We start from the raw sequence: 12,957 nt of genomic DNA on the forward strand, positions 1-12,957 counted from the left end.
TATGTGTTGCTTTTCTTGCAAATGTTTCACAGATTCTTCTAAACAGTCTCAAAGAGAAATAGTTGACTAACAGCCCAAGCCAAAGCCTGTCTACCCAGAAGTAAGTCCCATTGAGTTCAGTGGGATCCCCTTACTGCAGGAGCAGGTGATATCTGCTGTGCTATGAAGGGCGTAACAGGGAAGAGCTAGTGCCAAATGGCAGTTGTTGCTGCAAATTCTCATCAGTGGCGATCAGAGGCAGGGGGTTGCTCTAGGCTCCTCCCCCTCCCACCAACCCTTTTTCTCTGGGCCAAAATGGTAACCACTGCTAACAGGTGACCTTAAGTCACCTAGGTTCAGTGAGGTCACTGTCCCATCCAGTGTTTTACAACAGCTATGTTCAACGTTTTCCTTTCATGGCACACTGACCTCTATGGTCATCTCTATGGTCTTCACCTCTTGTGATGTCGCTTCCAGGAGACTCAACTGGAACTGAACTCAACTTCTAGGAGTTGGAAGTGTGGCTCTGTTTCTAGGGCTCATGTCTCTGATAACAAATTATCTGTCTCTCTTCCTCTGGTGGCTCTGCACAACCTAGAAGATATTTTTCAACCATTGTGCTGCAAATCCCACAGCACACAAGTTGAAAATCACTGGCTATAACATGTTAGCAGTACAGGTTGAGTCTCATTATTGGCATGGGTTCTTTCCAAGCACTCAAAATGCACTATAGCATAACAATTTAAAAAACAAAGTTTCTTTGCTCTGATTATTTAAAACAGCCTTGCTGACCTTTGTGATGCAAGATAAGAGTCATTAAGACAATCCATCCATCAGTCCTCCTCCAAGCACTTAAAAGGTGCTTCATTCAGTCCCTCCCTTCACCAATGCAAAGTAATCACCTTTCTTTCATGTGCTCAGGGGGAAGGGAGGGGTCCGCTGGAGAGAGAAGGACTGATGAATTGTCAGTCAGCTGCCCCCCTTTAATGAGGCTATTGTTAAAGGACCAGTTTTTTTTTTTTAAGGGATGCATTTTTTGCCTTTTCCAGGGATCAGCACATTCCTTCTCATTTGCAGTGGCCATTTGTGCTGAGTCAAATCCATGTATAAAAAATCCATGTATAAATAGGCTGGATCTGTATAAAAAATCCATGTATAAATAGGCTGGACCTGTATACAGCCCAATACACAGTGGTGTTGCTGAAAGTTGCACTGGTGTGGGACATGAAAAAAAGAATAGATTCACAAGTGCTTACTAATCTTCATCTCTTGATGTCTAAAGCCAAAATATGTGACTTTATCCTTATCAAAACTATAAACAGCTGATAAATGAAAAAACAAAATTTAAAAAAGTGACAGCATAACAAATGAGGCTTAACAATTATAGAACACCAAGTGACTTTTCAAATAGTACTGTATGTACTCAGTGCTTTAACAAAATCAAAATCCTGTTCCTGAACATTCCAAGCTCTGTGCCAAGGAAAACCAAAATTATGCAAAACTGCACAATTGTGCATATTTAAAGTTTTGCATAATTCTGGTATGGTAGTCATAGTTTACTCAGAAGTTAAGTCCTACTATGTTCAATGAGTCTTTGGATGAAATTCCATATACAGGTCCAGCCTTGTTATACATAAAAATAATAATAATAATAATATACAGTATTTATATACCGCCTTTCTTGGTCTTTATTCAAGACTTTATTCAAGGCGGTTTACACAGGCAGGCTTATTAAATCCACGCAGGGATTTTTACAAATTGAAAGAAGGTTCTCTCTTTCAAGAACCACCACGTTCAAGGTGTTACACTCCGATCTGGTTTAACATTCTGGCCTCCATCCTCCCACGCTCCGAGCAGATGGAACAGCTCAGCTGCAGCTTGCCAGCTGCTTCAAGGTCGCACGGTGCCGGTGGCCTCGAACTGGCGACCTTGTGGATGTTAATCTTCAGGCAAATGGAGGCTCTACCCTCTAGACCAGACCTCCTACATGCATTTTTTATAGATGGATTTGACTCAACATGAATGCAAATGAGAAGGAATGTGCTGATCCCTGGAGAAGGGAAAAATGCACCCCTTTAAAATCACACTCTTAAAAAACTGCTTTTTACTGTTGCAGAGAGACAGCCATGCAAGTGATTACAGGTACAACCTAATTATCCACAGATTTTTCTATCTCAAAGCTGATGAGAAGGGCCTTTTAAATTAAAGGAAAACAGTCATTTAATAATGCCAGAATCCATCAATCATTCTCTCTGCAGGCTTCACTCTTCCCTTCCCCCTGAGCATGTGAAAGAAGGCTAAATGGCAGCAATTATCACCCTTGCCATTCTTTACCCCTTGCTGGGGCTCCTGGTGAAGAGGGAACTTTCCTAGGAGTGAGCCCCATTAAACACAGTGGAACTTAACTTCTGAGTAAGCATTGTATTTTTTTTTATATATTGGCAACCTTCAGTCTCGAAAGACTATGGTATCGCGCTCTGAAAGGTGGTTCTGGCACAGCGTCTAGTGTGGCTGAAAAGGCCAATTCGAGAGTGACAATCCCTTCCACACTGGGAGCAAGTGCAGTCTGTCCCTGGTCTGTCTCCCTGGCTCTGGGCCTTCCTTCTTTGCCTCTTAGCCTCAGACTGTTGGCCAAGTGTCTCTTCAAACTGGGAAAGGCCATGCTGCACAGCCTGCCTCCAAGCGGGCTGCTCAGTGGCCAGGGTTTCCCACCTGTTGAGGTCCATTCCTAAGGCCTTCAGATCCCTCTTGCAGATGTCCTTGTATCGCAGCTGTGGTCTACCTGTAGGGCGCTTTCCTTGCACGAGTTCTCCATAGAGATCCTTTGGGATCCGGCCATCATCCATTCTCATGACACGACCGAGCCAATGCAGGCGTCTCTGTTTCAGAAGTGCATACATGCTAGGGATTCCAGCACGTTCCAGGACTGTGTTGTTAGGAACTTTGTCCTGCCAGGTGATGCCGAGAATGCGCCGGAGGCAGCGCATGTGGAACGCGTTCAGTTTCCTCTCCTGTTGTGAGTGAAGAGTCCATGACTCGCTGCAGTACAGAAGTGTACTCAGGACGCAAACTCTGTAGACTTGGATCTTGGTATGTTCTGTCAGCTTCTTGTTGGACCAGACTCTCTTTGTGAGTCTGGAAAACGTGGTAGCTGCTTTACCGATGCGCTTGTTTAGCTCAGTATCGAAAGAGTGTCGGAGATCGTTGAGCCAAGGTACACAAAGTCATGGACAACCTCCAGTTCATGCGCAGAGATTGTAATGCAGGGAGGTGAGTCCACATCCTGAACCATGACCTGTGTTTTCTTTAAGCTGATCGTCAGTCCAAAATCTTGGCAGGCCTTGCTAAAACGATCCATGAGCTGCTGGAGGTCTTTGGCAGAGTGGGCAGTGACAGCTGCATCGTCGGCAAAGAGGAAGTCACGCAGACATTTCAGCTGGACTTTGCTCTCAGTCTGGAGAGGTTGAAGAGCTTTCCGTCTGATCTGGTCCGTAGATGCCTTCTGTTGCAGCTCCAAAGGCATGCTTCAGCAGAACAGCGAAGAAAATCCCAAACAAGGTTGGTGCAAGAACACAGCCCTGCTTCACGCCACTTCGAATGTCAAAGGGGTCTGATGTGGAGCCATCGAAGACAACAGTGCCCTTCATGTCCTTGTGGAAGGATCTGATGATGCTGAGGAGCCTGGGTGGACATCCGATCTTGGGGAGAATCTTGAAGAGGCCATCCCTGCTGACCAGGTCGAAAGCCTTCGTGAGATCTATGAAGGCTATAAAGAGTGGCTGTCGTCGTTCCCTGCATTTCTCCTGCAGTTATCTAAGGGAGAATACCATATCAGTGGTGGGCCTGTTGGCTCGGAATCCGCACTGCGATTCTGGATAGACGCTCTCTACAAGTACCTGGAGCCTCTTTAGTGCAACTCGGGCAAACAACTTCCCTACAACGCTAAGTCCAGCAGGCTGCCAGGAGATGTGCTAACGACTACTGGCTCCAGCTCTGTTCCCAGATACAGATAGCAGCTGACACCGGCAACATCAAGGGGATGTATGATGGTATCAAGCAGGCCCTAGGTCCAACACAGAGGAAAATTGCCCCTCTGAAGTCTGCAGCAGGCGAGGTCAGCCAGGATCGGGCGCAGCAGATGGAACACTGGGTGCAGCACTACTCTGAGCTATATTCCAGAGAAAATGTAGTCACCGAAGAAGCGCTGAACAACATTGAGTGTCTGCCTGTGTTGGAGGAGCTTGACAGTGAACCAACCCTAGAAGAACTTCACGTGGCCCTGGACTCCCTTGCCTTTGGCAAGGCACCTGGAAAAGACAGCATCCCTGCTGAAGTCCTAAAGTGCTGCAAAGAGATCATTGTCACTGAGCTGCATGAAATCCTCTGTCTCTGCTGGAGAGAAGGTGGAGTACCTCAAGACAAGAGGGATGCAAACATCATCACGCTGTACAAGAACAAAGGTGACAGGGGTGACTGCAACAACTACCATGGCATCTCTCTCCTTAAGCATTGTATAAGATTATGCTATCAGCCAGCCAAGTTCCCTGTGGTTTTTGATCTTTCAGGCATTCTTATGCCCTTTCAGGAATACCTTTGCATTCATAAGGGCTAGAAATTTGTTTTGAAAATGGAAGTCTGCAGTTCTCAGTAGAACATTTTGGTGTTTTTTCCTCATGCGTTCACTGAGCAGTTAGTCTTGGTTTTTAACTGTCAAAATTGCAAGACTCCTCAAAATAAGATTTAAAACTAGGAAAAGTAGAATGGAAGTTTGTAAGATTTTTCAGGCTTGGAGAGAGCAAGTAAAACAGGAACACACATGCTAATTTGTTTTTTATTATTATTTCCAAACTTTTGCACAAAACATTAACTTGCTTAACTGCAACAGACTTGCTAAACTACAGCAAACCTTCCATCCCTTGTATTCCAGTACCCCACAGCACACTAAATAAGTGAGAAGCTGAAAGAAGGGGGAGGGAAGTATGAGATCTCTACACATATTCATAAAATGTTATCTAAAAAGTATTACTAAGTCTTGCAAAAAGTGTTTAAATACCTTGCTAGCATCCTTACCCTGGCTGAGAATTTCCATCTATTGGCTTGACACGGTTTAGATGGTGCTTTGCAACAGTAAGTCCAAGCAGATTTAGTACATTTGCACCTTTCATCAATAATTTGAAAACAGAGCGTCTGAATTTTTGATATCCGGAATATCTTAATATACTTTAAATATCAAAAAACAAGAATAGTCTTTGCACATTCAATTAAGATTGCTTACTGCAGTTAAATGGCTGAACATTTGCACAAAATCGTTAAAACATCAAAAGGCCTCAGCATTAATAACTAAGAATTAATCTTCATGTCTAATTACATAACTACAAGTGGCAATCAGACATGACTAAGCTGTTTAACAAAACAGAACAGGAAAGTTTTTCTGTGGATCCGATATCATTGATTTTCACAGAGTACAGATTTTCAGAACCAGCCAACCCTTGTGCAAGAAAAAAAGTTGTACTGTGTCAGAGTGAACAGAAAAATCTTTTGAACCAACCATTCCAAAGACGACCCAGCACACGAAGATTAATATTCGTCTAGTAGGAGAGAAAACGTACATATCTGTTTACCTGTCCTACCTCATTTGATGGATTAAACACCCATCCATTAAAATCGTAATACGTTACAGGTTAACTATTCAAGGGACTCCTTTGCCCTTAAAATACGAAATGTTGCATAGGTGCGAACAAAAATAGTGGTGTCCTCTCTACCACCCGGAATTATTTGGTAATCAATTATCATTTCTGCAGTGCAAACTAAAATTCCGATTGATTAACGTAGGTAAATCAATGCTTTCTATTTCTTTGAAACAAATGCGTGTTTGTTTAGAAAATCATTTGTTAAAATGGCTTTCAAGTGTCATGACACAGCAATTCAACGTTTCTTACTCATTTGGAAGTCACAGATTGCTTCCCTCCTATTTGACCCATTACAAAATCCTTGAGCGCATAAATTTGACACAGATGGACAGACCCTGCAGTTATCTACGCTATAACACATTTCTTTTCCTCTTCGGTGTAATCAATTATATAAGCAGGATAAATCTGATGCTTCTCAAAGATAATGAAAATAGATGGGTCTACAAGTCTATCCACACAACTGTCGTAAGAGTTGAGCGTGCCAGTTGACTTTACTGGGGGGCGAGTGTAGTTTGCATGCCCTGTGATGAAATCGCCAACCAGGACCTGAGCCACGAACATTGTCTTCACCTTTGCTTCACGCTGGCAGTAGTTGTGGGAATACTGGGCATCTCTGGCAAAGTAGCTTCCTAGGAAGGTGTAGAAAAATAAGTTTCAACACTTAACACCTCATGTACAGTTGCACACAAATTAAGGAGTTTCAAAACTGAAAGGGTTTTGTCAGCTTTTGGTAAAAAAAACATTTTTTAAAGTGTGATTAGGAAAAGACTTTCAAAATGTGAAGGAGTGAAGTTGGCACAATCAGCACATGGTACTCCAGTGAAGCTCCTCCTCACGTTTCATGCTTGTTTTATGCGCTTTGTAAGCAACCTTGACATAGTTTGATAAGGCAGGATATAATTCTATGAAATAAAATACAGGTGCCCTCCCCGTATCCCCAGATTCACTTATCCCTGGTTCTCCGCCCTCCCACGCCATGATCCAACTATCTTCCTTTACTGTAGGGTCAAGTACTCATGTCTTCCTTTGCAGTTGTTACAGAATGCATGAGAAAGAACAGGAGAAGCAGCCAGCAGAAGCACTAGAGGAGGGAGACAGAAGGCTTCCTGTTAGCATTCTCTTAGCCTCTCCCCTCTAGTGCTCTGGCTGGCTCCTGCTCACATTCTTCCTCTTAGGTTCTGTTGCAGGCTGTAAAGCAAGAGACATGACTACTTGGCCTCACAGTGAGTATAGGGTTCCCTTTTATCCATGATTTTGGTAACTCCAAGGGGCGTGGGACAGTGGCAATTATGGCCTCTGTGCCACCAGGGGCCAGGACTGCAGAATGCTACCGCCACCTCTGCCCCGACCTCATGTCTGGGGGCCTTCTGAGAGCTGAAGGAGACCACATGTGGCCTCCTCCAGCTCCCAGAAGGCCTGAGGTCTCCAGAAAGCCTTAAACAGCACTTCCGGTTTTCACCCCAAAACCGAAAGTGACATTTAAGACATTCCTGCCCAACGTTGCATATATGCAACAGGGACCCAATGTGTGCCCATGTAGGCTGGGCAGAAATGGGTTAAAGATCTCCCCGGCCCTCTGCACTGGGCAGATGGGTCCCACTACTGGGGGTGGCATACTGGAGGGGACAGCGCTGTGGCACCACCCCCTCCAGGGGGCTGCCTGGGGCATTTGCTATTGAAACAAATGCTAATTGCAGAAGAACACTGCAGAAGAAAACTTCCCAGGGATTTCACCTTCTGTTTCAATGCAAAGAAAAAATAGATACCTAGATGAATAAGTAAATTAGTTTTACAGGAGTCTTGTTCAACTTCATATTTTCCTCTCACTCAGGTGACAAATTCGAAGTGATACGAAGGCTGAATGAATGATCCTTGTGTACCACAAGATTAAAGCCCTTCAGTGGTGTAGCTAGAGGGAATGCAAAACACTAGGTTTTGCAGAGAGCCTCACTGCAGTGTGCAAACACCCCCTTCAGAGCCAGGCATTTGCCTCCATTTTGCTCTAGCACCTGGAATGGCTCTGAAGGGGAGGGGGAGAGGCAGCTTGCACACTGCAGTGAGGCTCCCTGAAAACTTAGTGCTTTGCACCCCCTCTAGCTACACCACTGGAGCCAATGTATGTGCTGTCCTCTTACCAGACAAGTTTGGGAGTGGCCAGCAGGCGGCTAGCCAGTCTATTTCTCCCCCCTCCCACTCTTTCCAGCCCCACAGGTGTTTTTTTTTTTGGGGGGGGGGTGAGTGTGTGGGTAAAAAAGGACATGGCCAGTGGACTATTCCTCCTCCTCTCACCAATTGGGATGCTTCCAGGGGACTCCAGGAAGAAACCTGTTGACTGTGGCAGAAGTCTGAATAGTTTTTAAGCTCACTTAGGAAAACCTAGAGACATAAGGGGTGGTGGGGTGGAGATGGACAGGTCGATGAAAGTGTCGACCCAATGTGCGGCGGCAGTGTAGAAGGCCAATTCTATGCTTGGGATCGCTAGAAAAGGTATTGAGAACAAAACGGCTAATATTATGCTGCCGTTGTACAAATCGATGGTAAGGCCACACCTGGAGTATTGTGTCCAGTTCTGGTCGCCGCATCTCAAAAAAGACATAGTGGAAATGGAAAAGGTGCAAAAGAGAGCGACTAAGATGATTACGGGGCTGGGGCACCTTCTTTATGAGGAAAGGCTACGGTGTTTGGGCCTCTTCAGCCTAGAAAAGAGGCGCCTGAGGGAGGACATGATTGAGACATACAAAATTATGCATGGGAAGGATAAAGTCACTCTCACATAACACCAGAACCAGGGGACATCCACTAAAATTGAGGGTTGGGAGAGTTAGAACAGACAAAAGAAAATATTTCTTTACTCAGCATGTGGTTGGTCTGTGGAACTCCTTGCCACAGGATGTGGTGATGGCGTCTAGCCTGGACGCCTTTAAAAGGGGATTGGACAAGTTTCTGGAGGAAAAATCCATTACGGGTTACAAGCCATGATGTACGTGCAACCTCCTGATTTTAGAAATGGGCTATGTCAGATGCAAGGGAGGGCACCATGATGCAGGGCTCTTGTTGTCTTGTGTGCTCCCTGGGGCATTTGGTGGGCCGCTGTGAGATACAGGAAGCTGGACTAGATGGGCCTAAGGCCTGATCCAGTGGGGCCGCTCTTATGTTCTTATGCTCCCTGGGGCATTTGGTGGGCCGCTGTGAGATACAGGAAGCTGGACTAGATGGGCCTATGGCCTGATCCAGTGGGGCTGTTCTTATGTTCTTAACTACAATTCCCAGGAGGCCTTGCAGGTCTCTTGTTATCTGGTGTGCTCCCTGGGGCACTTGGTGGGCCGCTGTGAGACACAGGAAGCTGGACTAGATGGGCCTATGGCCTGATCCAGCGGGGCTGTTCTTATAAGAAAATATCCAGGATAGCTAATCCCACTCATACATTATAAAATCACCAGCATTTAAGACTAATTTATCACAGAACTCCTTTGCTTTCCTGGATGTGATGTTATTTTTTAAGGAGAGTTTGCTGGTGGTTCATTAAGCGCGTATACCTTTTCCATAAACGGTTCCATTGGTGCCACAGATTCTCCAGTCAAAGTTCTCCGTACAGATGGCTTCCACAGAAGAAGAGCTAGTTCCATGGAAAAGGAGCCTCTCATCTACATCCCTTCCTCTTCTCTTCTTCTTCATCTGATCCTTTTGCCTGGTATGAAACAAGAAGGTGAGAAATAAACAGTCTTCTCCATCAGACAGTCCAGCTGGATCTCGTGCACTGAGGTTTTCAGACATGTGCTTCATTCTGTCAGAATTCCTACAGACCAGCCATTTTAAATGTTTTTCTTCTCATGGGAGACTGACCATCGCTAAGGTCTTCGCGTCTTATGATGTCACTTCTTGCTTCTGGGAGACTTTTTCTGGATTCTGTGGCTCTGTTTCTGGGGTGGAGCCGGTGGAGGAAGAGGGACAAGGCAATTTGTTATGACAAATAGCTGCACTAGAGACAAAGCCACAAAATCCAAATGAGTCTTCTAGAAACCAGAGTGACATCACAAGGGATGAAGACCATAAAGAAAACTATAGAGATCAGTCTGCCATGAGAACAAAAATGTTGAAAATGGCTGCTCTATACATTACACTTCTCATGTGTCTAGACCAGTGGTTCTCACACATTTAGCACCGGGACCCACTTGAATGAAAATCTGTCAGGACCCACCAGAAGTGATGTCATGACCAGAAGTGACATCATCAAGCAGAAAAATTAACTCCTGCTAATTGGGTAAGAGGCACTTTTTCAAGTGGGTGCTCCTTTTTTTAGCAGGGGGAGAGTAACTGGCCCATCTCACCCCAGCACTGTCTGTTCTAGTGGCTGTCTGCTGGTATTCCTTTGCATCTTTTTAAATTGTGAGCCCTTTTGGGACAGGGAGCCATTTAGTTATTTGATTTTTCTCTGTAAACCACTTTGTGAACTTCTGGTTGAAAAGCGGTATATAAATACTGTTAATAATAATAATTAATAAATGTTTAGCAATCCTAGGCTGCACTCCTACCCACACTTACCCAGGAGTAAGTCCCATTTATTATCACTGTTAAAAGAATATACATAGTAGCTTGTTAAAAGTATAGGTCTGTAACATTTCCCCAAATGCAGTCACATACCATGGGAGCATTAAGTCTAATGTATTAAAAATAAAATATTGAAATGAATGGTTACCCACATGAAATTGGCTCATGACCCACCTAGTGGGTCTCGACCCAGTTTGAGAAACACTGGTCTAGACTACTGACATAAGGGGTGATTTATACAGGTTGAGTCTCCTTATTCAGGAGGGTTCCGTTCTCAGAACTCAGGTGGATGGCAAAAATCACATTAAAGCAAATCCACAAAAACAATGTCCCTTTGCTCAGGGATTTGAAAACAGCCTTGCTAAGCTTTGTGATGTAAGACAGAGTCATTAGGTAGACAGTTCATCAATCAGTCTCTCTCCAGGCACTTAGAAAGGCTTCACTCTGAGCCAGTGACCCCTCCCTCCACAAATGCAGTGATTTTATTTCATATGCTCAAGGGGAAGGGAGGGGTTGCTTGCATTGGAGTGAAGCTGTTTTAAGTGCCTGGAGAGAGAAAGATTGATGGATTGTCAGCTGGCTGTCCTCTCTCACATTAACAAGGCTATTGATAAATGCCCTTTTCCTTTAATTTAAAGAGCCCTTCTCATCACATTGAAATAAAACTGCAGTCGAAAAATCCATGGATAATTAGGTTATACCTGTACAAGCAAAATGGCTATGACTGTGCAAAACAGAATCCAAGATTCCCAGGAAGCCTGTTTTTTGGCCCCATGCATTCTGAGCATCTCTTACATTGCAGCTCAAACTGCTCTTCCTGAACTCTGTTTAATTCAAAGGGCGGTGTTTCACTGTCTTCCTGAGTCTAGGACTAGGCCAGCAGGGTTTGCAACCTGAGGTTTCACCCATCTTTGCCCTAAGAGGTACTCCAACGTATTCTTTTACTTGAAAGGTTGAAGACTCACTGGCAGAACCCACAGATGGCAGTGGTTAGTGGCCAAACTAAATATTGGTCAGGAGATGCATAAAACAATCTCCCTCAACAGTCTGCTTTGGTTTTTAAATGAAGAGCTGCTGCAAGAGTCTGCCAGTTTGAAAAACTCTCCTCACTGGGGAAAAGGGCAGGGCCACCCAGCTTCTTTTCCCCCATTGACGCTGCAAAGATTTTGAGTGGACCAGCAGCAGGATGGGAGAGCATGAAGCAGCCCCCTCGAGCCCCTTTTTGATACACCCACTGCAATACAATACAATATTGTACCTGCAGTACACCCACTAAGATCCTGTTCATGCACTTCCTGTGCCATCTCTGGTTTGGCCGTAAGAATCCTCTTATTTAAACTGGCTGGAGCAATGTGATAAAATGGATACCAACCACTGAAAGACTTGCCACAAAGAGGGGTTCTGAATTCTCCTTATTTTCTGGATGACGTAAGTGTTCATTGTCTTTTGAAACAGTTTCTCAATTTTCACAAATTCGGGAGACATTTTGCTGACTTCAATGGCCTGAAACCCAAGACACCAAAATATGCTGGATTAATTTACGCCCAAGCACCCCATCTCAGTACCTTATGGCAAATCCTGGTCTTCCTTTGCTAATCACTGAAAGGAGAGCAGAGTGGGGCCGTTCATCAATAGGCACAGCCACCTACATATGGTTCCACCAGACACACCCCTTTCAGGTGGCTCAAGAAGACAACAATACAAATTATTGTGGCACGAGCTTACAAGGCAACAGCCTACTTCATCAGATACAATCAAGGGTTGGTTTCCCTCCCAAATCTAAACCTGACTTTGTGGAACCAAAACCTGTTGCCTCTGATCCTCTTTTGAAGCGGCACTGAAGAACAATTTCCCCTCATTTTTCTTTATAGAAGCAAGGTGAGGTACTGGTAGCCAGCTGCTAAGCTTAGGGTCCTATTATGGATTGAACTGTTGGTGACCCAACCATTTTCTGGAGCAGAAATTTCAACTGGTGTGCTGCAAAAGGTTCACAGGTGTGCAACGGGAGTTTGGAACACAGTGACTGAAAATCACTGGGGAAAAAACTCTTCTGGGTTCTGCAGTTCTGTTTCTAGGGCAAATGTCTGTAATAATGAATTTTCTGTCTCTTTTCCTCCACCAGCAAATACTCCAGATGGTCTCTGGGATAGTTGATGGCTCCTGGTACAGAGTGCCACAAAATGTGCTTCTTCTCAAACTGGACAGCTGAGACTTAGTTAATCCCAAGTAGAACAATTCCTTTATATCTTTCAGGTTCAGCAGTGTGACATTCATACTTTAGAGTAGTGGTTCTTACACATTTAGCACCGGGACCCACTTTTTGGAATGAGAATCTGTCAGGACCCACTGGAAGTGATGTCATGACCAGAAGTGACATCATCAAGCAGGAACATATTTTACAATCCTAGGTTGCAACTCTACCAGCACTTATGCAGGAGTAAGTCCCATTGCCTGTCATTGTTAAAAGAATAGACATACTAGCTTGTTAAAAGTACAGGTCTGTAGCATTTCCCCAAATGCAGTCACACACCATGATAGCATCAAATCTATTAAAAATAAAATATTAAAATGAATAGGGACCCACCTGAAATTGGCTCACGACCCACCTAGTGGGTCCTGACCCACCATTTGAGAAACACTGCTTTAGAGTAGGTACATGCCTGCAACCCCAGATCTAACATATGTGTGACTCAGGTGTTTCACAGAGTAATCTGCATGTGAAACAGCCACGTTAAAAAGG

General features: G+C 44.5%; 1 protein-coding gene across 2 annotated transcripts in view; it reads right to left on the bottom strand.

Annotated features, from left to right (window-relative positions):
* Positions 1 to 4,839: 4,839 nt before the first annotated feature.
* Positions 4,840 to 12,957, bottom strand: part of LOC136655621 (protein mono-ADP-ribosyltransferase PARP12-like) — a 49,602-nt gene continuing 41,484 nt past the window's right edge. For both annotated transcript variants that reach the window (XM_066632204.1, XM_066632203.1), the window contains exons 12-14: positions 11,590 to 11,720; positions 9,206 to 9,357; positions 4,840 to 6,298 (exon numbers count right to left, since the gene is read on the bottom strand). In XM_066632204.1, the coding sequence (XP_066488301.1) occupies positions 6,015 to 6,298; positions 9,206 to 9,357; positions 11,590 to 11,720 (567 nt within the window). In that variant the 3' untranslated portion in view covers positions 4,840 to 6,014. The remainder of the gene's footprint in view (positions 6,299 to 9,205; positions 9,358 to 11,589; positions 11,721 to 12,957) is intronic.

This window comes from Tiliqua scincoides, chromosome 6 (assembly GCF_035046505.1).
Source record: "Tiliqua scincoides isolate rTilSci1 chromosome 6, rTilSci1.hap2, whole genome shotgun sequence".
Classification (NCBI taxonomy): domain Eukaryota; kingdom Metazoa; phylum Chordata; class Lepidosauria; order Squamata; family Scincidae; genus Tiliqua; species Tiliqua scincoides.